Genomic DNA, 27,293 nt, shown 5'->3' on the forward strand with positions numbered 1-27,293 from the left:
AGTCTCCTCTTGTCCAGCTCCAGAGCCCCAGCTCCCTCAGCCTTTCCTCACACGGGAGATGCTCCACTCCCTTCAGCATCTTGGGGGCTGCGCTGGACTCTCTCCAGCAGTTCCCTGTCCTGCTGGAACTGAGGGGCCACAACTGGACACAATATTCCAGGTGTGGTCTCCCCAGGGCAGAGCAGAGGGGCAGGAGAACCTCTCTGACCTACTGACCACCCCCTTCTAACCCACCCCAGGTACCATTGGCTTCCTGGCCACAAGGGCCCAGTGCTGGCTCATGGTCACCCTGCTGTCCCCAGGACCCCCAGGTCCCTTTCCCCTACACTGCTCTCCAACAGGTCATTCCCCAACTTACACTGGAACCTGGGGTTGTTCCTGCCCAGATACAAGACTCTACACTTGCCCTTGTCCTATTTCATTAATTTTTTTTTTCTGGAAACTTTGCCATCTGCCCCAGTCAAGCAGGTTTTTAATTTACCAATACAGTTGTATACAGATTTTCTGAGAAAAACAAGCATTGGCTGCACGGCGGAAGCTCAGATAAATACAAACCCTCTTATTTAAGCAAAGCGAATGTAACTAAATAATAGTTAACTAAAGCAATGCTCTAAGTAAGGATGGATTATCAAAAAAACCTTACCATCCTCATGCAATTCAGTTCCCTGCAGCACATCACAACGAGGCTCTTGAACCGGGAAATAATATTGGACGTAGCAGTCGGCCTCTCCCCAAACAGTGGACTGCAAGGGAGTGAGTCCTTTCACACTCTCCACCTGGATCTCAAACACGTGCTCCATCAGCTCTTCCCCTTCTTGGGCAAACTGCTAAGAAACCAAAGAAAATCCACATGGAAAGGATGAGTTTTTAGGGAACTGCAGAGAATCATTGAATCATTTTGGTTGGAAAGACCTTTAAGATCATCGAGTCCAACCGTCAAACCAACACGGCCAAGTCCACCATGAAACCACGTCCCTAAAAACCTCATCTCCGTGTCTTTTCAACCCCTCCAGGGACGGTGACTCCACCACACAGCCTGTTCCAATGCGTAAAAGACAATTAGGAACATGAGATTCTAAGAAGCCCAAGATGATGGACTAGGAACCACTCTCTGCTATTTTCTTCCTGAAGTTCACAGAAACATCGAAAACCTGCAAGCAATTATTTTTCTTCTCCACAAAAGTCAAGAACCACAGCACTATAAAGCCTGAAAGTTCCTTTTATCCAACACAAAAACTGTATGGTGCAGAATAAGGCTGTGAGAATTAAGATTTCCTAGAATCTGATTTATTTTTACCACACTTGTCATGTAGATAGAAGCCGTGGGTATGCAGGGCAATAAAAAAGGCAATAGTGTCAAGACTGCTGAGAGAAAGCTGGTAAGAAAAGAGCCCAAACAATATAATTCTGCATAGAACGTGATCGTTGATTACAAAATAAGCTACAGCATCCAAAGAGATTCAGGATCACTGGTCTATTAATGAACCCGCTGCTAAAATCTTTTTCACATGTCCCTAATAGCAAAAATGGGAATTTTCTGGGAAATACCATTGCGGTTTTCGTAGGAGGAGGGTCCAGAGAGTGCAAAGGGCGTTTTGTGATGGGAGGTACCGTTCCTTCTTCGCTTTTTAGCCTTTGCAGTGACACTATTTGATCAGCCGAGCCCATGGCCAGAATGACCCTCAGGCTTCCGCTTGTGTTGCCAGTGAAGACGTCTATGACGGGCATGTAGTTGTCTACGGCGACCACCGGGTATTGGGCTCGGAGAAGCAGGTGGGAAATCTTCGGATCTCTAGAAAAGATGAAAAGAATAAGACAAAAATGCTCCAGCATGAGAACGAGCCACCTGAATATGAACACGATCACGCAGAGCTCACTTAAATGGGATTTTTGACGCACTTAGAAACGAATTATCTCCGCTCCTCCAAAATTTAGCTTGAGTCTTAATTACATGAGGCTTCACAAAGCACAGATCCATGGGAAAGGTTATTTTCAGCAAAGAGAAAGCCCAGCTTGCCAAAAACTAACACGGCCTTAGCTAAACCCAGCCTAGAGATCCACTAGTGAGGTGGCAAACTGGAACAAGACTCCTGTTAATACCCTGGAGCTATATTATATTTTTATGAAGCAGCTATGGGCATTTGGGGATGGACTTGGGCAGGAAAAAATAGGAGGAATAGGGACAGTCTCCCAAAGAAACGTAAAAACCTCTAAACACAAAAGATATACACAAGTAAACTACAGTGGATTACTGAAAAAATTACACAAATGACACAAAAATTATACAAACAACACACCAATAATTAAAAAAGTAGCGGCCAGTCAGTTCTAGCACTATCTGATTTCCACCTCTCACTAGTCTGACCAAAACAAAAGGAATCGATCCTTTGCATTTAGAATCTCTTCTGTCCACAATATCCATTAATTTAAACTGTTTTAAGCTGGTATTTGATTGAACAAGCAGCCAAAACACAGAACCAAAAGGAGCAGAGAGCTCCTGAGAGACCCAATGGGTAAGACAATTAAAATGTGAAGTATTTAGAGATATTAGTTGGGACGCTGCAAACTCACAGCGTCCCAACTAATGGGAGCATCATCAGGAACAAAAATCACTCAATCCGACGTAACCTTGGAAAATCACTAATGGAAACACACGCTTAAATTTCCTGTGCGGTCATTTTGATCTCTTTACTTTTCCACAAGTTAACCTGGCTCCAAGCCTGATGCAGTATCTTTATTTCCCATGGTCTACTCGTATTTCCATACATGGACAGAGTAACTTACTCATATACTGCTCCGTGTAGGAAAATGCCAGAGCTCGGCAGGACAAAAACTCCCTTTGCTATCGAGTATAATTATGAACCTTTCCACGCAAACCACAGACACCACCCACGGCTTCTTTCTCTGAGCATCACTGAGGATATTTCCCAACATAATAAATATGGAATAAAGAGATTTACTTGAACGAGATGTAAAACTGATGCAGAGGGAGTTTCACTAATCCCAAGAGCCTGTCGCAGCCAGGGCTTCCCGTCTTGTTCCACGCTTCAATAACCATGACGTTGTTCTTCAGGCGCTCCAGGTGTTTGGAAGTCAAGGAAAAAGGCATCACCTGAAAGAGTTTAATATGAAGAATCACTACATGGAATACACTGGAACCTATTTGCTAAGTAGAGAATTCTGGTAAAGTTACGCTATTCCAGTTTACAGAATTGAGCTCTTTAGATATAGAAATTAAAAAATAAATGCATATTTTCCTAACGAGTTTCGGAAAACTGGTAGGCTTGGAAAAGAGCCAGCCAGGAAAATACATGCAATTTAGACAAATTTTAACACAAGATCATTTGCCATCTTAAAAAACATCGCTTTTTAACTTTAAATGCTTGTTTACTGAACAACAGATAAATCACTTCAGACAACTGTTTAAGATGTTGTTCTACATTTTGCCCTTGCAGCTGAAAACTAAGGAGTCGAACAAATCACTGGGTATTGTTAAAAGTAAAGCAAACATATTTGAGCATCCTGATGTTTCCAAAGGAAAATGTCCATAAAAACTCCACAAAATCATAATGTTATTAAATGCCTGAACTTCTGCTGTTTGCCAGGGAAAGGCTCTGGCCCATATTAGGACAATAACACGTTTCTGTGCTGATACATCCATTGAGAAGAAAAAGAACACTGAGCAATGGAACAAAGCGAAAAATTCTACATTTACATATTAGGATGCCATCAACAAGATGTTTTCTTGCCAAATTGGAAGAAAGGAAGGAAAAGTCATTAAGTCATTATTTTTTCCCTTTTAACCTCAACTTTTCTGAATATTTTCCTTTTGTGCTTCAAAAGTCTCGATTATTTAGATGATTCAAGGAACCGCATTTCAAACTGGGCAATGCAGCCAATACTGAAAATATACACTGGAGAGAGTCCAGCAGAGAAGTTCCTACATATATAAAAGAAACTTATCTTTGAAATATATTTGTCAGTGCAGGATAGCACATTTCCACCAGTGTTAGGCAGAAAACACGACCCACCTGAGAAAAATTAAAGGCAGGTTGTGTTGTGCCCCATATGACGGAAGATCTCGTTGCCTCCTCGGCACTGAGGAGTTTGCAGTTTAAATACACGTTACAAGAATTGTCTTCAACAACAAAATCCTTTCCCTCAGGCACCATCAACAGCACATGCAGTAATAACCCATCGTCTTGTGAAACAGCGAATTGTGTTGTCAGGTTACAGGCTGCAGAGGTTGGGACGGTCTGCAGTGGCTGTATCACGTTGATGGTGGTGGCTCCTGCCTTCTGCAAATCCTCGTAGTCGTGATGTTTTGAGCAGCGAGGATTTTCGGTATTTATGCTCTCCCTGGTGGGCTCCTGGAATTCCAGGCGGGGGCTTCTTACAGCGTGAGCTGGGACGGGCTGCGCAGCCCTCGCTGACCTGGCAGCCGTGCGGGTGAAGTCTTTGTTGTCAGCTGCGAGTTCTAGGGACACCTGCAAGGTAAGGGGGGTGATCAGAAGACGTGTCCGTAAAAACACAAGAGATCACACACAGAATCCCAGAATGTCAGGGATTGGAAGGGACCTGGAAATCTCAGCCAGTGCAATCCCCCCATGGAGCAGGAACACCCAGATGAGGTTACACAGGAAGGTGTCCAGGCGGGTTGGAATGTCTGCACAGAAGGAGACTCCACAACCTCCCTGGGCAGCCTGGGCCAGGCTCTGCCACCCTCACCAGGAAGAAGTTTCTTCTCAAATTTAAGGGGAACCTTTTGTGTTCCAGTTTGTATCCATTACCCCTTGTCCTATCACTGGTTGTCACTAAGAAGAGCCTGGCTCCATCCTCCTGACACTCACCCTTTAGATATCTGTAAACATGAATGAGTCCCCCCTCAGTCTCCTCTTGTCCAGCTCCAGAGCCCCAGCTCCCTCAGCCTTTCCTCACACGGGAGATGCTCCACTCCCTTCAGCATCTTGGTGGCTGCGCTGGACTCTCTCCAGCAGTTCCCTGTCCTGCTGGAACTCAGGGGCCACAACTGGACACAATATTCCAGGTGTGGTCTCCCCAGGGCAGAGCAGAGGGGCAGGAGAACCTCTCTGACCTACTGACCACCCCCTTCTAATCCACCCCAGGTACCATTGGCTTCCTGGCCACAAGGGCCCAGTGCTGGCTCATGCTCATCCTGCTGTCCCCAGGACCCCCAGGTCCCTTTCCCCTACACTGCTCTCCAACAGCTCATTCCCCAACTTACACTGGAACCTGGGGTTGTTCCTGCCCAGATCCAAGACTCTACACTTGCCCTTGTTCTAGTTCATTACATTTCTCCCATCCCAGCTCTCCAGCCTGTCCAGGTCTCTGATGGCAGCACAGCCTCTGGCGTGTCAGCCACTCCTCCCAGCTTGGTGTCACCAGCAAACTTGCTGACAGTCACTCTATTCCCTCTTCCAAATCATTGATGAATATATTGAATAACACCGGCCCCAGCCCTGCCCCCTGAGGCACTGCACTAGATCCAGGCCTCAACTGGACTCTGCCCCATTGACCACGACTCTCTGGCTTCTTCCCTTCAGCCAGTTCACAGTCACCTCACTACCCGATCATCCAGACCGCACTCCCTCAGTTCAGCTGTGAGGATGCTGTGGGACAGTGTCAACATAAACTCAGGAAAACACATCGCACGTTTTCACAGAATCATTTTGGTTGGAAGAGATCCTCAAGATCGTCGAGTCCAACACTTCCCCCACTCCTGGCACTGCCCCATGTCCCTGAGAACCTCATCTCCATCTGTTGAACCCTCCAGGGATGGTGATCCACCACTGGAGCGAGTTGAGAGAAGGGAACGGAGCTGGTGAGGGGCTGGAGCACAAGTGTGATGGGAGCGGCTGAGGGACCTGGGGGGTTCGGCTGGAGAACAGGAGCTGAGGGGAGACCTTCTGATCTCTGAACTGCCTGAAAGGAGCTTGGAGCCAGGGGGGGTCGGGCTCTGCTCCCCAGGAACAAGCGCCAGGAGCAGAGGAAACGGCCTCAAGTTGCGCCAGGGGAGGTTGAGGTTGGATGTGGGGAACAATTTGTTCCCCAAAGGGCTGTGGGGCATTGGAACAGGCTGCCCAGGGCAGTGCTGGAGTCACCATCCCTGGAGGGTTGGACAGACGGACATGAGGTTCTCAGGACATGGGGCAGTGCCAGGGGTGTGGGAACAGTCGGACTCCATGATTTTGAGGGGCTTTTCCAACCAAAACTATCCTATAAAGCTTTTTGACGCAGTGTTTACCCTGCAGCCAGGGAAACCTTACACAGCGACATCCTTAGACCTTGAGGAGGTTCCAAATATTTCTCCAAAAGCCTAAGGAAATAAAAGGTTCATATTATCTTGCACTGGTCTTACAAACCTTCATATCTGAAACCTGGCAAATTAAAACGAAGAGAGAAAAGAAAGAGGAGGAAAAAAATTGAGAATAGAGAGAATATCCAGCCAAAATGAGTAACAACAGGTCATTTAACTCAAACTTGATCTGGTCATACCTTCAGGGGTCCAATTTGTGTCTGACCTCCCTCTTTCTCCACAGGTATTTCACAGCTGACACTGAGCAACTCAGACTCAATCACCTTGCGCAACGAAAGGGCTGCTGAGCCAACGGCCACCGGCTGAGGGCAGAAAACATCATCAATTTTGGAAGATTTCTGACCGATTTCAAGAACTAACTGCATATTGTGAAACAAAAGCCTCGTGGGAAGCCTCCCCACTCCTATTAGTTTTATAACAGGGATTTGTAGGCAAGTTTCCCTGAGTTCCAATTTCAAATATCACCCTGAGGAAAATTCTCCCAGTCCCTACAGTAAACAGTTCCAGATTAATGCAAAAATGAACATCCCAAAAAGAAATATACATCCTTTTTTTTTCCAAAATGCACAAGTTATACCAATTTGACACATTATTCCCCTCACCCTGGGCAGAGTAATAATATCAACTGCATCCACATTAACTCATTCTGTATTGCTAAACAAACTGTGTTGTCACCAAAGACTAACGCTTGTAATTCAAGAGATCGCTTTTAAAGATGAAGAGAGGACATTTATTTTTGCCTTGAACTCAGAAAATCATTTAGTTGGGTGACAAGATTGAACGGCAATTAGTTCAACTTGTAGCATCTGCACATAATGTAATTTTCCTTTATAATATCTGGCAATGGTTGATGAAGAAGTCGAGCTATGTTACTTTGTTTTGCCTCTGATAGTTGAAATTGCAGAAACGCCACCACTGTGTATTTGGGAGAAATAGAAATACCGAGACTTTTTCAGCTTTTCAACGCAAAAAGTATGAAGAATTCATTACAAAAGTACCTTTTTCTGCGTGCTTTTCCTCATGTAGATTTTAAAAGCGAGGTCAGAGCTCCACCAGTGCTCCGTCATCGTCCCACCGAAACGGAGCGGGAACACAAAGCGCTGCTGAAACGTCACCACTGCAAGGGAGACAGAGACTCATGAGCTCCTGGATTGACAACCAAACTGGCTTTTGAGCTCCATCGGGGACAGAGAAATCTTCAGTCCCCGCAGAGAATCCGCAGGGTGAGCAGGGATGTGAAGGTCAGAAGCTCTGAGGGGAAAGGGACGGCACTTCTGAGAAGGACGGACAGACACACAGACAAAGTTTACACATCTGCCAGGGTCAGGGAGCTAAAGGGGGAAAAGCTGTAGCTGGAACCCTCAACAAGAACCTCTTGAGGTTGAATCACGTTACAACTCTGCAGGTAATTTCCTTCTATGTTTTTTTCTTCCTCACAAGAGCAACCGATATTCAAAAATAACCAAATATAAAGAAACTTCCCCTTGGAGATTGCTCTGTTATGCACAAAATCATTTCATTTTGCATTATCTATTAACACTAAGCCCAAAGTAAACTGCTCTTCATTCTCTAAGGCCAGAAAATAGCAGAAGGGCAGCACGATAAAATGAATATTATAACAGAATCTAAAGGCTGCAGTTGATACCGAGTCTCTGTCATCCTAGTACGCAGTGAGACTTTCCCTTCTGCAGTGGGAGAACCCTGTTGCATTTTGAGCGATGTATTTCAAGACATATCTTGAGGGAGTCAAAGCTGAACTGCAAGAGTAATCACAAATTCAGGAGAAAAGTAACATCTGCAAGAGAAGATTGAATGACCTGGTGTTCGGTCTAGAAAAGAGAGGAATAAGAAGTACAGCAGTGTGGAAGGAACGTGCTTTGCTTGTTCATGATGAAGTATTCATGTGATGACAAAAACTCGGGTTAGACGCAAGGAAACTTCTCTAAGAGGAACCGCGGCACTTTCACAGCTTGTCTGGGCAATTTTTCCCATTGGGCATCTTTAATAAATGAGATAAAACAGTTCTCAGGAAACAAATAAACGACACCATTACAGTGGATTGACTTGACAGCTTCTTCAAATTATTTTCCACCTTATTTTTCTAGATTGCAAAGAATCGAACTACACAAGACAAAGTGCAGGGGGCTGTATTATCTTTGTATTACAAAGAGTGTTGTTTTGGCATCACAAAGTGTTCAGGTTCAGAAGAATTAGATGTTTCAGATGGAGAATATACAAGAGAACTGAGAATTACACCCCAGATTTTTCAAGTGCCGCCCAGAAAGACACAAAGTCAATGAATAACCGCATGAGAGAGGTGCTTGAAAGTCACCCTAGAATTTTGGTTGCTGGGAAAAATGGGCAGAGAGAATTTTGCTCATTCTCTGCTCACTGAGGAGAGAAACACAACAGAAATTGTTCTCAGGGATACAAACTCAGTAGAGTTTAATATCTACTCATTTGAGCACAGGACTTGTCAAGATCTCTTGGATCCAGCAGACTCTGAGCTCTTGCAGATGTTACGTGAAATGCCGCAACATCTGGAAAATTAGTGCTTTGAGATATAAGTCTCTCTGCTATTTCTAAAAGTACTTTATCACCTTCAAACTATTGCAGAACGGAGATTGGTTCGATGTTGAAACGAAGTAATAGGCTTATTGACCTGCTGTTACGTCCTTAGAACAAGAAATGTGAGAATTCCAATAGAAATACTTCCCGGAAACAACAAAAAAAACCCCAAACTTTTGGTTTCCTTCTCCCTGAGAGGAACATTCCACAATGGCAGAGGTGCCGCTACTCACAGGCAGCAAAGAAAATACATCGAAAATGCTACTAAATAATTTCTAAGAGGCGAAGGGGCCGACAAAACTAAACACATGGGGGGAAATAATCCTCTTACCGTCATCTGTGATTTTACTTGAAGCTATTCGAGTTACTTCTGTTGTCACGGAGATTTGTCCTTTTTCATCCTTGGAGGCTCCCACAGGGAAGTGGAACTCAATAAAGAAGGTACTACGAATAAAAAAGTGACTAGAAGTGACAATCCACCAAAAAATCTAATAAACTGAATGTAGCGGGTGAGTTTTGTATTCACAATTTATTAAGTTGCTCTATTTTTTTTTTAGAATAATTGAACTATATTGTTAGGAATTCTTTCGATAGATTATGTATGTCGGATTCTCCTCAACACAAACAAAAGAAACCCCTTTTGTTTTCAAGCAAAAGCACATTTGTACCTCCCCTAAATCCCAGAAAAAAACCCACAGCCTGAAGTGAGCCCACATCAGGAGAAATTCTTCACATCTCTGACTTTCAGATGTCTATAATATACGATCTCCTGCGAAATGGGAAGAGCTAAGAGGTGAGAAATAATCCTCCTTACCACTTACTAGGCCTTGGAGGCTTCCCCATCAAGCCTTTCTTTTTGGGGGTGATCTGGATGCTCTCAGGAGGGATTTTCAAGCTGTCAACGATGACTCTGGCCAGGTGGATTCGGCCCAGCGACGCCAACCTGTCCACGCTCAAGGATGCGACGTGAGCTGGTTCTGTGTGAGCTTCTGGAGGAGCAAACGGTCTGGTAGGAGAGGGGGTGAAGAGATAAAAGTGAGAATCAGGACAAGACAGACATTCTTAACATGAATAGAAACCTGTAGGTTGGTGGGATAGTGTCTAAAAAGGGCTCATCATTCATTAAATACACATTTAAAAATATTTTAAAATATAATTTGGTGGCCACCATAGCAAAAATCTTATAATATCCCAGATTAAAAAAAAAGGAGCACGTTTCACATTGTTGGAGTTTTGGAAAAAGCTTCTGCAATCCAAGGCTTCAAAAAGAAAAGCTTAAATTAATGTCATATACCAAAAACAGGGAGACAATATGGTTATACACATGGACACTGCGGCTGAGGAACAGCAACAGGATTTTTGTCATGATTTAAAATCTTACTTGCACTTGATTTGTAAGATTTGACTCGTAAATGGTTTTGTGTTGGTACCTCTGGGTATATGAATTTTACCTGAATGTAAAAATAGCAGCATTTTTAAGAAAAGCTTCAAAAATCATAGTCTGGAGCTGAATTAGGAAAAATACAAACCTTAATATTAACTGGTATTGTACAAGTAAAGCTTGATAACCAGATTTTTAGGGACAGTGTCTTATTGGAATATAATTAAGATCAAGTCAGAACAGAAGTTTACTTACTACATCTATAGAAAACAACACAAATCAGCAGAGAAAGGCTCTGCTGATGTGAACTCTGTCCCTGGAAAGCACATATACATTTTATACAATTAAAAGACGTACAAAAATAATAGGATGCGAGTTGTTTTATACCTGTTTCCTACACAAGGCCACAAAACTGCACAAAGCTGGTGGGGAATCTGCTGGTTTTCAGCACAGGGACTAATTTATCATGAAGGTTACACAGGGATTATTGTTTTAGGAGAAAGGGCGAGAGTTTGGTCATGAGCCCCACTCAGGCTTTACCATTTCTGCTTCTACAGGTCAAAACTTTATTACTGGGCTTATAGAATTTTTGGCAAACTCGTGATTTTAACTAATTGTGTCTCAATAGTTTCTTTAACAACATAGAGCAAATTCCTAGGTGATGCTGATGCTCCTTCATTTCCAGAAATGCTGTGAAATTTCCTCCCCAAAATGGTTATTCAGTGAATTATGTGATAATGATGGAGCACAACAACGTGACTCTTGCTAATATTAACTTAGTAACGAATGAGATGCTTCAAAACAAGTCACATAATGTGACTATTTACCTGGGTTTAGTATCTGTCACCTTCTGATCCCGATCAAAGGCATTAGAATCCTTCTGCGGATTCATAGGATCAGCTTTCTTGAGACTTTCTGCCTTGGTTACTTTTTTGGGGGAGTTAATATCATCATCACTGAGGAAATCGCTTAAACTGGAATCAGATTTCTGAAATGGAAATAACAAACATAAAATAAGAAGTTAACTATCGTTGCAAAGAAAGATATACAATGGTCACGACGCATAAAAAACCAACTCGTAGATTGCATAATTGGAAACAATTAAAATTGTAGCAAAGTTACTTATAGAGGTATTAAAAAAAAAAGTCTCAATGCTAGCAATTCCCAAACCCACCGCTTGACTTTGTAGTCTTAATAAGATACTTTTAATAATATTAATTTTAAGCAATGTTCTCACAAGCTTCTGTAAGATAATTAATGCTTATTAAGCTTTATTAAGACTGAAATCTGTAGAGTTTTTTGATGCAGACTTCTGATTTTTTCACCTTAGGAACTACAAGTTTAGCACCTTCCTTTTGCTCTCGACTTACAGGAATCGTGTAAAAAAGATTCTCTAGCAGACTCTGGTCATAATGGGGATCGTTGAGTTCACTGTCATACACCTCACTCCCGAGAGAGAGCGAATCCAAAAGGGATCCTGTCCGATCCCAGAACTGCACAGGGGGTAAATCAGCACTGCAGACACAAGAGGAAGAAAAGTAACTTAGTGCTGCAAGTTTACTATTATTAAACATCTTTATGGGTGACACAGACAGTGGGATGGAGCGAACACTCAGCAAGTTTGCAGATGACCCCAAGCTGAGTGGTGCAGGTGACACACCTGAGGGACGGGATCCATCCAGAGGGACCTGGACAAGCTGGAGAAGTGGGTCCATGTGAACCTCATGAGGTTCAGCAAGGCCAAGTGCAAGGTCCTGCACCTGGGTCGGGGCAACCCCTGGTGTCAATCCAGGCTGGGGATGGAGGGATGGAGAGCACCCCCAGGAGAAGGACTCGGGGTGCTGGGGGTGCAAGATTGGCCATGAGCCGGCAACGTGTGCTTGCAGCCCAGAAATCCACCCGTGTCCTGGGCTGCATCCCCAGCAGCGTGAGCAGCAGGTGCAGGGAGGGGATTCTGCCCCTCTGCTCCGCTCTGGTGAGACCCCCCTGCAGTGCTGGTCCAGCTCTGGGTCCTCAGCACAGGACACACATGGACCTGCTGGAGAGGGGCCAGAGGAGCCCCAGAAAGGATGCGAGGCTGGAACAGCTCTGCTGGGGGAAAGGCTGAGAGAGCTGGGGTGTTCAGCTGGAGAAGAGAAGCTCCAGGGAAACTTTAGTGTGGTCTTTCCGGACTTAAAAGGGGCTGAGAAGAAAGATTGGGATAGATTTTGAGCAGGGCCTGTTGTGATAGGACAAGGGGTGATGGTTTTAAACTAAAGGAGGGAGATTCAGGCTGGACATGAGGAAGAAATTGTTGCCCCTGAGGGTGGTGAGAGCCTGGCCCAGGTTGGCCAGAGAGGTGGTGGATGAACCATCCCTGGAGACATCCCAGGCCAGGCTGGACGGGGCTCTGAGCAACCTGAGCTGGTGAAGATGTCCCTGCTCATGGCAGGGGGGGCACTGGGGGAGCTGGGAAGGTCCCTCCAACCCAAACCCTTCTGTGATTCTATGATTCTATGAACTTGATGGGCTATCTTGTGATAACATCTCTGGACTCAACCTGAAAGAAATGTGTGTGAATATATATCCACAGAATCACAGAACAGTTGAGGAGACCTCTGGAGATCTCGCCCAACGCCTGCTCAAAGGTAGAGGATGCAAATAAGAAAATTATCCAGCTGGATTTTGAGTATATCAGAAGCTGGAGATTCCATAATGACTTTGTGCAACCTGTTTCGGAGCATGCTGACCCTCAGCATAAAACAGATCGCCGAATCACAGAATCTTTTTGGTTGGAAAAGCCCCTCCAGATCACTGAGTCAAACCGTTCCCCCACCCCTGGCACTGCCCCATGTCCCTGAGAACCTCACCTATGTGTATTTTCAACCCCTCCAGGGATGGTGACTCAACCACAAATCTATTAACATCTGCCTATAATATTTATTATAAATACTGTATAACTTTTGGAATCAATATTACGTAAGGACAGTTTAATAAAAAACAAACACAAACTCTGTCTGAGTAGATAAATACAAGTATCTTTAGATCATGGTTTGGGCCAAGTTGGGTTTTGTTTGGTTTAAGGTTTTTTTTATCTGCGTTGTGAGTTCAAAACCATTTTTATGATCTGCAAACACTTCAGCATTAGGCAGCGATAAACCACACGGAAAAAATAAAAGCGGGGCTCAAGACATATGAACTGTAATTCTGAACCATCTCTGAGCCAGAAGCTGTATGTTCATATCCTGATCTGCGCACAGTGTAAGCATCATTTATGTTCTTGCTACACAATATGAGAAAAAATGGTCAATTTAATATATGAGAAAGACCAAAAATAACTACTGGTTCTCTCTATTCTTAATTTACAGGCTGCAAGTTCTTCAAAGAAACACTGTTTTTGTTTTATGTACTTAACAGTTTAGGACACAACAGTTACAACTGCTAAATAACTTAATTTTATCCAAGGTACTTTGAGCTATTCAGGCTGTCATGCATTAAATTTGAGTGCAAGCTGAGGTATAAAACACTTCCATCACTGCACATACGATTCACTAGTTACATTTCCAGAAGTGTGGAAAACTTGAGGAGTCAAGAGGCATTTTTCAGTGTAAAGTGGATAAATAAGGACAATTTTGCACTCACCTGCCCAACAGTAACTGTATTGCTCTCTCTTCAGAGTTCAGGTCCTGACCGGAGACTTCGGACGCAAAGAGCTGGAGATCTTCAGGATTGGGCACAAAATTTGAGCTCAAGCCTTTTGGGCTCCTGGATAACAGCGATTGCAGCACAAAAAGCAGGAAAAATCAAGATATTAAGGAATGTTCAAGACGAATCTTATACTTTGTGATGTGTCACAGAATTATAGAAACGTTTAGGTTGGGAAAGGCCTTTAAAATCATCGAGTCCAACCGTAAAGGTTGGTCCAATCTTGCAGTTTAAGCACAGCTGCTGTAAATAAGAGAGAAGGTCCAAGGAAGACAAGAAACATGTTTATAAGTGATGCTCGACCAATTTTTCCTTTTTAAACAAATCGGAATAGTTCAAGGAGAAATAACTTAAATTGTGTTTGTAGCAGCATCATTGACAGGACAACGATATTATTTTCTGGTTTATAGGGGAACAAAAGATATCGTGAATCTTTTTCCAAAAACAAAGAATTGAAGTTTCTCCTGTAAAAAACGCATTTGTCTTAATGCTTCTAAATTGCAGTTTCACTGAATTGAGAACATTTACTAAGCCCAGTACTAAACAAAGGTGGGCTTAGAAGTTGAAAAGGACACATTTTTATTTCAAATCTGCTAAGAAAGATGATATGGAAGAAGATACTGATGACTCATTCTGAGAACATAGTTGGAAATGCAAATTTTCATGGGTATTGCGGCACCAAGAGATGCAAATTAGAATATGCAAAAGTACTCAATTTATGTCACTAATTACTTATATTTCTTCGAAACCCTGTTCTCTGTGCTCAAGTAACATTTCATTTGCTATGTTCCTTACCATACTCTTATTCCTTATCAGCATTTAATATTTCCTTGTCAAGTAACTCTGTGCTAAATACAAATACACTGTGCAAATTAAAATCAACTACTTAATCAAGGTTTACTACACGATGATTAAAATCGAGTCACAAACTGCAGGCTTTTATTCACAAGTAGAAACTAAGTTCCTATTTGAATGAGAATCCTAAAATATATCACATGAATCTCAGTATTTCAAATTTTCCTGTTAAGGTCTCAAAATCTATAATGTGGAACTTAATACAACTTCCCCCATTTTCCAAGCTCACTTTGCTGGTGATTTGCAATCGTCTCTCTCTATAAAACGATGCACTTCATTCAGTTCGATCTCCATGTCCGGGCTGGACTTCATCGCAGAAACAACCATTGCATCACGGAGTTTATTGCCTTGATCTAAAAGAGCTGAGAAATAAGCAGAAGGATTCAATTTCAGCATCCAAATGCAATTTAAAAGCAATGTATAAACAGAATAAATGCGCCAGCTAGTCAGGAAACTTCTGGTTTGTGCTGTTATAAAGAGATCCTGACATACTGGAGATTAAACGTGTGCTACACACGTTTAATCAGATAGTACGGCTGGGAGAGAGTCAGAGTAATTCTCCATCAGATGTATAAATAACTCATCTGCACACACTGTCAGGCATGAGAGGGGCATTAGTAAGATACAGCAACAAGACTAATTCATGGAAGAGTAGCTTGTCACTGTAGGATGTCTCAAGAGCAGACTAATTTTAGGTATTCTCTGTAAATATAAAAAATATCACTCAACAGACAACACCTATGGAAATGCACCCTACTTTGATGCTTGTTTGAATCCAGTCCAGGATGTCTGTCATCAAAAAAGAGATGCAGGTGATGGAAAATAAATTGTTTTTCCACCTGAAAATGCCAATGACATAGAAACCTTCTCTAGATCTACATGTGTGGCACCTGTGACAGACATCTCGGAAGACACGATGACGATTAAAGAGCTCGTGAAGCTCGTTTTCTTTACCCCTCCAGACCAGAGCTCACACACGCTGCCAGGGCAGCGTGTTTTAAACCACCTTCCAACATGACTAAATCAGTAGTTTTTAAGTACAGACCTTTTTGTTATAATTTTCTGTTTGAAATACAGTGAGAGCGTGCAAAGTATCCCTTTTCCTTAATTTTTTATAGACTATAGGGACTATTTATTGTGAAATCTAAAAGATTATTGCAATTGAATACAAACCTGAAAGCAGGTCTTGTGTAGCCGGGTTATGCAAAGAGAGGACCCGCATGTTTGTTCTAGCAGGTGCTTCTGAATCGACGCTGGTGAGAAACGACACTTGCTGCTTTGAAGGATTCGCTTTCAAATGTTCCTCTGGTAAAATCTGAGGGCGATGAGAAGCAGGAAGAGCGTCCTTTATGTTTTCAGAGTTCTCTCGAAGGAGCAAATGGTCCTTTCCTCTATTGACAAAAATGAAACATTATTTCAGTAACAACTAAAGCGGATGGGTAAAGGGATTCAAACCACTTCAAATTCTCCCTAGCACTGCAGCTGCTCCCCTTCAGTACACGCTCCAAAAAGAAATGACATATTAATGACTAATCTTCCACTTAGATCATCAGAGACCAAGTTGAGCTGTAAGGAAAAGATTTGTGGCACCTCCTGTGTCAACTGGTATAGCCTGAACTAAACCAACGTAGGATGCAAATTTATATCAGATGAGAAACTGTCCCTGTAAGCTCTGAAATGCTGAATGTTCTGGATTTCATCTAAAATGCACATTCAAAATAATCAAGTATTCCATAACTCACAAGTGTATAGCTATTTAACCTAAAAAAACAAAAGTGTGTGAACAGCAAAATAAACCAGGATTTTGTCACGGGGCAAAAAAAATACCTGGGACTTGTAGCTCTGCTACTGTTCACAGACTCTCGGTCAGCGATCGTCACCCGTGTTTGCCGTGACGGAGCAAGAAACTGGGACTTGCTGCTTCCCTGCGCAGGAGCGACATCTAAACTTGCATCTGGGGTTGGGACAGAGCTGCTGGTGTCATACAGTTCTGGCAGAGGTTCTAGGACTAGTGAGACCTGCAAGACAGAATGCGAAAAGAGAACTTCGTTCTTAATTAAGTGCAACATGCACTATTCAATTTTACATTTCACGCTATGGAAAACTGTTGGGTTTATATACAAAATTTATATCATCCAGTTGGGTAACATCATAAAACTCTGACATCTTTAGAGCTGCTTATTTCACATTCCATATTTTCAAACCACAGGCAACTATTGTTCAGCAGAAGTTGTCCAGAGCCAGGGCTGCAAAACCAAACACCACCTTCTTAACCCCAGATTTCAAAATCATCCATGATTTCAGCTCAGTGAGGCTGTGGAGAAATGTTAGAACTGCGTATCCGTTTTCAAATCCACTGTTAAAACCTTCTCAGCCTAGAGACTACAATTTCTCAAGCTGAACTACCAATGCCACACATTCTTCTAAACCAAAAAGAGTTGACACCATCAGTATTAACTTTTCATTTGCTACCTGAGCTCACAAATGCCTTGGACAGGGACCAGGTTTGCAGCCAAAACAGCAAAGCTTGATCCCAGCACCCGATCACACCAGCAAGCGTTACCACAGTACAATTTATAATAACGAACAAAGATGCAAGGACTACCTGCAGCTCTCCTAGTTTATCAGAGGTCGGTGAAACAATGGTGAAAACACCTTTAATGGGATGGCTGGGAGAGAGCTGGGACAGTCCAGTGATTTGCACTCTGCCGAGTGGAAGACGGTCAAGTTTGGTCATTACCTCCAGGACAAGCACACCCATATCTGCAAAAGATATGAACAGCTTAATTCAGTCTCACGCAACATGGTAACAGTTAAAATGTTTTTGTTAAAATGACAGAGATGCCAGAGGTTAAAATGATGTCATATCATGAAATCATGTTAACGAGGCGCCAAGTAAAGACGTGTTATATTGATCATGAATTGTGATAAATAGTACAAGATTACCACAAAAGAACTACTTAGGATAGGACAAGGGGTAACAGTTTTAAAATGAAGGGGGTAGAATTATATTAGATACAAGGAAGAAACCGTTGGCCCTGAGGGTGGTGAGAGCCTGGCCCAGGTTGGCCAGAGAGGTGGTGGCTGAACCATCCCTGGAGACATCCCAGGCCAGGCTGGACGGGGCTCTGAGCAACCTGAGCTGGTGAAGATGTCCCTGCTCATGGCAGGAGTGGCAATGGGGGAGCTTGGAAGGTCCCTTCAACCCAAACTATTCTGTGATTTTACCAGTAGCAAGGGCAGACACAGGTTTTATGGACAGACTCTAGACATTCCCTTGCATTAATTTCCTGCAGATCTTTCACTAAGTATCTTAATAACACTACAAACTCATCTGAGTATCTTTTCACTCTTCACATCCTTAGAACTCTGAAATGCCTGCTTAAGGTGATATGTATAAGACTAAAAATCATCAGATCTTAACAATACATGGACTACAGGAGACTTCAACACTTTGCAGACCTGAGGGCGAAACCTGACCACGAGTGAGACTGATGTGGGCAATTCCAGACTGAGATCAAAATGTTTCTAAATCAAGAACACCACCTAAAAAAGTGAAAACCGGCCTGGGGTTACTTTGCAGGGAAATAACCCCTCAGCTTCTGCAGTTATCATACAATCACAGAATTGTTTTGGTTGGAAAAGACCTTTAAGGCCATTGAGTCCAACTGTTCCCCCACCCCTGGCACTGCCCCATGTCCTGAGAACCTCATGTCCGTCTGTCCAACCCTCCAGGGATGGTGACTCCAGCACTGCCCTGGGCAGCCTGTTCCAATGCCCCACAGCCCTTTGGGGAAGAAATTGTACCCACATCCAACCTCAACCTCCCCTGGCGCAACTTGAGGCCGTTTCCTCTGCTCCTGGCGCTTGTTCCTGGGGAGCAGAGCCCGACCCCCCTGGCTCCAAGCTCCTTTCAGGCAGTTCAGAGATCAGAAGGTCTCCCCTCAGCTCCTGTTCTCCAGCTGAACCCCCCAGGTCCCTCAGCCGCTCCCATCACACTTGTGCTCCAGCCCCTTCCCCAGCTCCGTTCTCTTCTCCCAACTCGCTCCAGCACCTCAAGGCCTTTCTTAGCGTGAGGGGCCCAAAACTGCCCCCAGGATTGGCGGTTTGGCCTCCCCAGGTCCCAGCACAGGGACGGTCACTGCCCTGGGCCTGCTGGCCACACCAGTGCTGGTACCAGCCAGGATGCTGGTGGCCTCTTGGCCACCTGTGCACACGCTGGCCCATGTTCGGCCGCTGTCCCCGCGGGCTGTACCTGTGAGGTAGGCGCTGAACTGCCGGGGCCCGCAGCGCACGGCGTAGCGGGCGGTGCCGCTCCCGGCCCGGCCCGGCTGGAACACGGTCCCGTCCGAGGTCTCTCCCCACCACCTCAGGCGGACGAGGGCGGCGGCGGGCGGCCTGGGGACCGTCCATAGAAGCCGGGAGACGGTGCAGCGGAGGAAGCAGCGCAGTGGGCCTTCCACCAGCGGCGGCAGGTCGGTGGAAGCGCGAACGTCGCTGACACCTGCGGGGACAAGGGACCGAGAGGTGCCAGCGGCCCAGCACGACGCAAACCCACGCCGCCTCCCTCATCTCACACCACGAACCTTCCTTCCCGCTAGGGAGCGTCCCACCTCCCCTCCGCCGTGAGTCCCCCGCCGCCGGGGCGAGCGGCCTCGGCCTCTTCTGCCGCATCCCGCCTCAGGCCGCGCCGCCCGGCAACCGCCGCTTGGGCGGGAGCGGGACGCTCCCTCAGGGGACGCGGAGCGGCGCTTCCGGGACTTCAACTCCCATCATGCACCGCGGCCCCACCGAACCTTACTGCCGCGCGGACTACATTTCCCAGAATGCCGCGGGAGCGGGACGCGCCCCCAAAGAATCAAAGAGTGTCAGGGGTTGAAGGGACCGGGAAAGCCCATCCAGTGCAATCCCCCCATGGAGCAGGAACACCCAGATGAGGTTACACAGGAAGGTGTCCAGGCGGGTTGCAATGTCTGCACAGAAGGAGACTCCACAACCCCCTGGGCAGCCTGGGCCAGGCTCTGCCACCCTCACCGGGAACAAGTTGCTTCTCAAATTTAAGTGGAACCTTTTGTGTTCCAGTTTGAACCCATTGCCCCTTGTCCTGTCATTGGTTGTCACCGAGAAGAGCCTGGCTCCATCCTCCTGACACTCACCCTTTAGATATCTGTAAACATGAATGAGTGACCCCTCAGTGTCCTCTTGTCCAGCTCCAGAGCCCCAGCTCCCTCAGCCTTTCCTCACACGGGAGATGCTCCACTCCCTCCAGCATCTTGGTGGCTGCGCTGGACTCTCTCCAGCAGTTCCCTGTCCTGCTGGAACTCAGGGGCCACAACTGGACACAATATTCCAGGTGTGGTCTCCCCAGGGCAGAGCAGAGGGGCAGGAGAACCTCTCTGACCTACTGACCACCCCCTTCTAACCCACCCCAGGTACCATTGGCTTCCTGGCCACAAGGGCCCAGTGCTGGCTCATGGTCACCCTGCTGTCCCCAGGACCCCCAGGTCCCTTTCCCCTACACTGCTCTCCAACAGGTCGTTCCCCAACTTACACTGGAACCTGGGGTTGTTCCTGCCCAGATACAAGACTCTACACTTGCCCTTGTTCTAGTTCATTAAATGTTTCCCCGCCCAACTCTCAGCCTGTCCAGGTCTCTGATGGCAGCACAGCCTCTGGCGTGTCAGCCACTCCTCCCAGCTTGGTGTCACCAGCAAACTTGCTGACAGTCACTCTATTCCCTCGTCCAAGTCACTGATGAATATATTGAATAACAGCGGCCCCAGCACTGCCCCCTGAGGCACTGCACTAGATCCAGGCCTCAACTGGACTCTGCCCCATTGACCACGACTCTCTGGCTTCTTCCCTTCAGCCAGTTCACAGTCCCCTCACTACCCGATCGTCCAGACCGCACTCCCTCAGTTCAGCTGTGAGGATGCTGTGGGAGCCTGTCAAAGCAGATCCGCGCTTCCGGGACTACAACTCCCATCATGCACCGCGCCCCCGTAGCACCTTGCGGAGGCATGAACTACATTTCCCATGAGGCCACGGGAGCGCGGCGCAGGTGCCGCGCGGCGGCGCTGTGCGGAGAGGCCGCTTCCGGCGGGGCGGCGGTTGGCGGCTGCCGGGGCGCTCGGCGGGGCCGGGCCGGGCCGGGCCCACGGTTCGCGGTGTCTCCTTGTGCGTTGGCGCCTCGTCCGTCGTCATGTCGGCCCTGGAGAAGCAGCTGCACCTGGGCCGCCTCCCGCCGCGCCCTCCGTTGCCCGGTGGCGGCGGCCAGTCCGGCTCCAAGATGCGCATGGGGTAGGTGGAGGAGGGGCGGGGGCGGCTGAGAGGGCCGGGGGGCCGGGTTGGGGCGGGACAGGACTGGAAAGAGTCTGACAGGGCGGGGGAGGGATGCTCGGTGCTGTGCGCCTGGGGGTCTCGTTGGCGGGGGGGAAGGGAATCGTTATTGGGGTGTATGGAGGCAGAGTGATCGTTATTGGGGTGTATGGAGGGAGAGGTGATCGATATTGGGGTGTGTGGAGGGAAGGGTGATCGTTATTGGGGTGTATGGAGGGAAGGGTGATCGTTATTGGGGTGTATGGAGGGAGAGGTGATTGTTATTGGGGTGTATGGAGGCAGAGTGATCGTTATTAGGGTGTATGGAGGGAAGGGTGATCGTTATTGGGGTGTATGGAGGCAGAGTGATCGTTATTGGGGTGTATGGAGGGAGAGGTGATCGTTACTGGGGTGTATGGAGGGAAGGGTGATCGTTATTGGGGTGTATGGAGGGAGAGGTGATCGTTATTGGGGTGTATGGAGGGGAGGGGATGCTCATTATTTGGGGTTTGGAGAAAGGGTTTGCTTGTTATTGGGAGGTATAGAAGGAGGTGACGCTTGTTATTTGGGATATATATAGAGAGGTGCTTGTTATTTGGGGTCTAGAGAAGAGGGGTGCTCATTTTGGGGGGGTATAGAGAGAGGGGCTGCTTGTTATTGGGGGTATAGAGGGAGGGATGCTCATTATTGGGGATATGGAGGGATGGGATGCTCATTATTGGGGGATCTGGAGGGAGGAGGTGCTTGTTATTTGGGGTCTGGAGGAGGGGTGCTCATTATTTGGGGGCCTGCAGGGGAGGAATACTCATTGTTAGGGTTCTGGAGGGAGGGGATGCTCATTTTTGGGGGTTAGTGGCCTCTTTGCTGGAAGGTGGTGGCAGGGGGGAGAGGGGCCACCCTTGTGTGGGCAGGTTGGGGTGCCCCATACAAAGGGGGTGCTCTGTCCTGAGTGGGGCTGGGGTGTCCTTTGGGATTTACTTGCTGCTGGGGGGGGCTCAGGGCCTGGAATGTTTGAGGTGCTGGTTGTTTGGAGGCTGTGGGAGAGAGAACTTGAGGGTGGGAAAGGGACAAAAAGGGTGAAAAAGGAGAAAAGCGGGTGCTGTTTGCTGGGGGGTTCAGGGTGAAGGGATTTTTCTGGGGGGGTGGCAGCTCAGTGGAGGTGACTGGTAATGGGGTGGGTCTCTCTGGATGGAGAGGCCACCGAGCCCCCCGGACTGGGTGCTCTATTCTTCAGCCCTTTTCTCCGAGTCCTTTTACTATCTGTGTTTAAAGAGACGATCCAATGCGTCGTGATTTATTTAAGCGGCACCTCCAAGATGGTGAAAGTGTGGCCGAGGGAGAAAAGTATATTAAAATGTTATTTCTCAGCAGCCGACACTTATGTGGAGCTGGATAATAGGTGAGCTCTGCCAGGTGACTTAAATCCCTGCTTCAGATGACGGAAAATCCGGGATAGTCCAGTACGGATGTCAAATCTTTGAAGCAGCAGTGAGAACGTGTGTTGGAAACTCTGAGAGGTGTTATTTTGCTGCGTGGATGGTGACTAAAAAGGACTGAGCGGATAGGAACAACCTCAGCAAAAGCTTTATTCCCTAGCGATGAGTCAGAGGGAGAAAATGGGGTGGCTTTGTGGGGAATTGAGTATTTTCAGCTCCAAAGGTGTGAGGGAGAAGCTTGTTTTCCAAGCAGGTAAGAGGAGAACAAGATTAACTTATGGCTAAATTATAGGGGAGGAAGTTATGGTTGCTGAGAGAAAGCAAAGGGAGCTGGAAATAATCACAAGGGCTCAGGCTGAGATGTTGAGCTCAGGATGCTGAACGGAACAGTTCGGCAGCCCTGTGCGAAATGCAGATTTAAGCAGAACGGCAGAAAAGCGGAGATTTTATTAAATCTGGAGAAAGCGCGTTTTCGTTTTGCTACTTTCCATACGTAGCTGATTGTCACGATCCACACCTCCGATTTTTGGAGCTTTTTATCAAAGGGATTGATCCTTCGGAGGAGCCTCCGCGAGATGAGATCCAGGTGTGTGCCGCACGGTACCGAGTGCTCCATTTGGAGGATAAAAATACCCTGCAATTCCTACAGGAAATCTCCTTTGCCTCGGTGCGCAAAATCAGATTACTAGAAGAAATAAGGAAAAAAGCAGCTACTCCAGTGTGACCGAAATAAACCATTTAGGTATTTGTGGATGGGCGAGGACTATTTCTCCTCTGTTTTAAAGTGTTGTTTTAAAACGTTTATTTCGCATCTTATTCTTTATATTATGTTTAGATAGATAAAATACAATTGAGGTAGTGAGTATGTGAGCTAATGCCAACAGATCTCCATCAAATATGTATTTTAATATGAATTATTTTAAAGCTAAGCTTCATAGAAATGTTTAAAAAAAGGTTGTATTAAGGATTGATTAGTACTATTAGTATAGAAATAGGCACACAAATTAGAAAGAAGCAGTTTTGAGTTATTTCAGAGTGGGTTGCTCTCAGGACTTCTGTCTGGTTATCTGGAATTAGGATTTGGGACTCGTGGGCTCTTGTTTGATTTGGGACTCGTGGGCTCTTGTTTGATTTGGGACTCGTGGGCTCTTGTTTGATTTGGGACTCGTGGGCTCTTGTTTCCTGACATTAGGTTGAATTTTGGGGTTATGAGCAAGTCACTAAACCACTTGTTAACCTGTTTGTGTTGTGGAGCATCTTGTATGTCACAGGAGCGTGCTGAAGGTTCCGTGGTGCATATCAGGCTGTGTTAAATGTTAATTATATTATTTAACGATGCTGGCTCTGTTCAGAACAAGAGTTAACCAAGCAAACCCTTCTGTTATACAAAATCTGCCAAACACACAATTTTTCAGTTTGAGGTGAAGAAATGAAGTTTTATTTCTTCCTCTTGTTTTCTCCTGTTTGACTTAAGAGTCTCATCCCTTGGAGTTAGTTTGTGTAATTTTGAATGTACTTTATAGTGAGTTTGTGCATTGTAGACGGGTTGCTGACAAAGTTTAATGACATTGCTTGTTCAGTTAAAAATTCACTTTAATAATAAATAGAAAACCTTCCAACATTGGTGTCCAGGTGGCCTTAAAGAGGATGACAATCAGTTTGCAGCTTGTCTTGCCGCTGGTGTCAGCTCCGATCGGGTATTTCCCGAAGGCGAGTGTCTCCACATTAAATAAAAACCCAAAGATTAATTTCCTGCAAATGGGGTGATCCATGTTTCCACATTAGCGTTGGTTTCTTTCCGAAAATCCATCCTTGTGATAATTTTTATTAGAAAAGCTAAAAGTAAAGGCTATTAAATTACTAACTTAACGAGATGCTGACTAAACCCCCATGATATTTTTTGCTTCGCTTACTCATGGCAGGTAAACAAATGAATTACAGTGCAGCATTTTCAGGGATTTTTAAACAGATTTTGTGCTTCATTGTGGGGTATTTTTGGAGTTCGCTAATATTTATGCTCATGCAGTGATCATGAGTAGCAATCCTATATAGTAATTTATATAATGCTTCCTATCTTGCCCATCTTCGGGGGTGGTTTTGAACGCTGTTGACGAAATGATTATGACGGGAAGTTTGTTTTTATGATACTATAAAAATATATTTTTTTTCCCCCTTTGAAATACTTTGAAAGTGCTGACGTGAAATCCAGCGTTGCGGTTCAGGATCAAGAATTCCCCCGTCCTTCCCCTTCTAAGCAGCGGGGAGTTGTTCAGAATCGTGTTGTACTCGCACGGTACAGTTGTATTTCTGTGTTACTGCTTTGACATGGAGTAAATCCCTTTACGGGCGACGCTCCCGTTGTGTGAGACACTGCGGGTCTGACGTGAGAACGGCTTCATCTGCAGAACTGGGTCCTGTTCTGGGCTCCCCAGTTTAAGACGGACAAGGAATTACTGGAGAGAGTCCAGGGAGGGACATAAAGATGCTGAGGGGTCTGGAGCATCTTTGTGATGAGGAGACACTGAGAGAGCTGGGGCTGTTGAGCTGGAGAAGAGAAGCTCAGAGGGATGTGATCAATGGATCAATATGTCAGGGTGGGTGTCAGAGGATGGACCAGACTCTGTTCAGTGGTGCCCAACGCCAGGGTGAGAGGCAACAGGCACAGACTGAAACACAGGAGGCTCCATCTGAACATGAGGAGAAACTTGTTTGCTGGGAGGTGCCAGAGCCTGGCCCAGGCTGCCCAGAGCGGGTGTGGAGTCTCCTTCTCTGAGACATTCAAACCCCCTGGGATCCTGTGTGATCTGCTCTGGTGACCCTGCGTTGGCAGGTGGGTTGGACTGGATGATCTCCAGAGGTCCCTTCAACCCCAACCACCCTGTGATTCTGCGATAAAAAGGAGATAAGAAGAAATGGAATATGGAGACAGCAAGGTGCACGTAGTGGTGAGGTGAAGCTGTCCTGCTGTAGACACTTCCATGGCCGTTGTCACAAAGGAGCGTTGGAAGGGAGATCTGCAGGGTGGCGGGGTGGCTTTTAAAATAGATATTAATGGTCCTTCTCATGTGGGTAGGGTGGTGTGTAGGAGAGTTCCAACGCTTGTCTGAAGATGGAGCAGCAGAAGCTTTGGCTTAGGTTTTTAGTCAAAGTGCTCAAATGTCAGGACTGCACCGGGTCAACTTCTGTTTGTTTTGGGCCCCTCACACCAAGAAAGCCCTTGAGGTGCTGGAGCAAGTTCAGGGAAAGGAACGGAGCTGGGGAAGGGGCTGGAGGTTGAGGTTGGATGTGGGGAACAATTTCTTCCCCAAAGGGCTGTGGGGCATTGGAACAGGCTGCCCAGGGCAGTGCTGGAGTCACCATCCCTGGAGGGTTGGACAGACGGACATGAGGTTCTCAGGACATGGGGCAGGGACAGGGGTGGGGGAACAGTTGGACTCGATGATCCTGAGGGGCTTTTCCAACCAAAATTATTCTGTCATTCTATTATTTGTCTCTGGTTGCTGATGAAGCTCTCAGGAGAACAGGGTGGCTGGTTGATTTTAGGTGTCACGGTCATCTAGACCTTCATTTCTGAACCCGTTCAGTCTGTAAACTCAATACTTTGTTCCTTTTACCTTTTCCTCTCCCCAAAAGGTCTCTGATCTGTCCTCGTCTAAGCTAGATTTTTATTTTTGGACAGCAGCCCTAAACTGGATGTGGAACTTCAACAGAACCTTTCACACACCTGTGGACTGGAAAGATTATTTCATCTCCATTTGCAGATCATAAATTAATTCATACGTGTCAGCAGAACTGTTGGTTTTGGGGGTTCTTTTGGAGGTATGACTCTGCCCCTCTATTCAGCTTATGGGCTACCTTTCTGCTTGCATCTCGTCTGTGTGCATGTAATTTATTTCTACCTAAGCTTAATTTAGGCTTGGCTAAGTTTGGGCTTAGCAGGATGCAGTTCGATACAAACAAGTGCAAGATTCTATAGTCAGGCCACCACAAGAGAATGTGATTAATTACACAGAGAAAAATACGAGTGTGGCTTATGGTGCTGGCAAATATACAAGGCTATACTGAAACAGTCCTTTACATTTCAAACCTTTACAGGGAACAAAAATAATTAAACTCAAAAAACATTGATTTGCTCTGTTAAGCATCTCATGTTTATAAATCTATTTCTTAAAGTGGAAGCAGAGCTGTTAAAATGGTTTAAACTTAATATCCAGCTGTGCTGCAAGCTGATTTTTCCATGGCTAAAATGTGCTTTATTTGCACCAATTCCTGCGTTGAAATAGGTGAAAATAGACTCATTTCTATTTTTTGTTTTTAATTGTATTCTTTTTGGTCCTGTTCGAACTTGCCTATATATTGCAAGTGATGTGTTTGGATCGCTCGGTTAAAATGGGAATAAAACCAAACTTTATGGTCAGATTTGAGAAAATCAAATAATGAATGAAATAGTGAAGCAAAAGGGACTGAAACCCCCAGAAGCAGCTCCTGTCTTGTTGGAGGCCTGGATCTAGTGCAGTGCCTCAGGGGGCAGTGCTGGGGCCGGTGTTATTCAATATATTCATCATTGACTTGGATGAGGGAATAGAGTGACTGTCAGCAAGTTTGCTGGTGACACCAAGCTGGGAGGAGTGGCTGACACGCCAGAGGCTGTGCTGCCATCAGAGACCTGGACAGGCTGAGAGTTGGGCGGGGGAAATTTAATGAAATATAACAA

General features: G+C 45.7%; 2 protein-coding genes across 9 annotated transcripts in view; one reads left to right on the forward strand and one right to left on the reverse strand.

Moving 5' to 3' along the window:
- The window catches only part of C2CD3 (C2 domain containing 3 centriole elongation regulator), a gene marked incomplete at its 5' end in the record, with an annotated part of 50,318 nt that extends 30,756 nt beyond the window's left edge, over positions 1–19,562 (reverse strand). For 5 of the 8 annotated variants that reach the window (XR_014185586.1, XR_014185587.1, XM_082067721.1 and 2 more), the window contains 17 exons: positions 644–827; positions 1,549–1,792; positions 2,961–3,112; positions 4,032–4,487; positions 6,517–6,639; positions 7,336–7,454; positions 9,237–9,349; positions 9,720–9,911; positions 11,114–11,274; positions 11,657–11,801; positions 13,908–14,030; positions 15,055–15,187; positions 15,999–16,216; positions 16,653–16,843; positions 17,431–17,588; positions 19,081–19,329; positions 19,412–19,562. Coding sequence is in view for 6 of the 8 variants with exons in the window: in XM_082067721.1 (XP_081923847.1) it covers positions 644–827; positions 1,549–1,792; positions 2,961–3,112; positions 4,032–4,487; positions 6,517–6,639; positions 7,336–7,454; positions 9,237–9,349; positions 9,720–9,911; positions 11,114–11,274; positions 11,657–11,801; positions 13,908–14,030; positions 15,055–15,187; positions 15,999–16,216; positions 16,653–16,843; positions 17,431–17,588; positions 19,081–19,329; positions 19,412–19,499 (3,049 nt within the window). The remainder of the gene's footprint in view (positions 1–643; positions 828–1,548; positions 1,793–2,960; positions 3,113–4,031; positions 4,488–6,516; positions 6,640–7,335; positions 7,455–9,236; positions 9,350–9,719; positions 9,912–11,113; positions 11,275–11,656; positions 11,802–13,907; positions 14,031–15,054; positions 15,188–15,998; positions 16,217–16,652; positions 16,844–17,430; positions 17,589–19,080; positions 19,330–19,411) is intronic. The other 3 variants (XM_082067724.1, XM_082067722.1, XM_082067720.1) reach the window with 2 other exon arrangements.
- A 1,331-nt stretch (positions 19,563–20,893) lies between these two features.
- PPME1 (protein phosphatase methylesterase 1) overlaps positions 20,894–27,293 on the forward strand; it is a 30,981-nt gene continuing 24,581 nt past the window's right edge. The window contains exon 1 of the mRNA XM_082060157.1: positions 20,894–21,125. Within this exon, the coding sequence (XP_081916283.1) occupies positions 21,028–21,125 (98 nt within the window). The 5' untranslated portion in view covers positions 20,894–21,027. The remainder of the gene's footprint in view (positions 21,126–27,293) is intronic.

Source organism: Streptopelia decaocto, assembly GCF_964273445.1.
Source record: "Streptopelia decaocto genome assembly, chromosome: 1".
In the NCBI taxonomy this organism is placed as follows: domain Eukaryota; kingdom Metazoa; phylum Chordata; class Aves; order Columbiformes; family Columbidae; genus Streptopelia; species Streptopelia decaocto.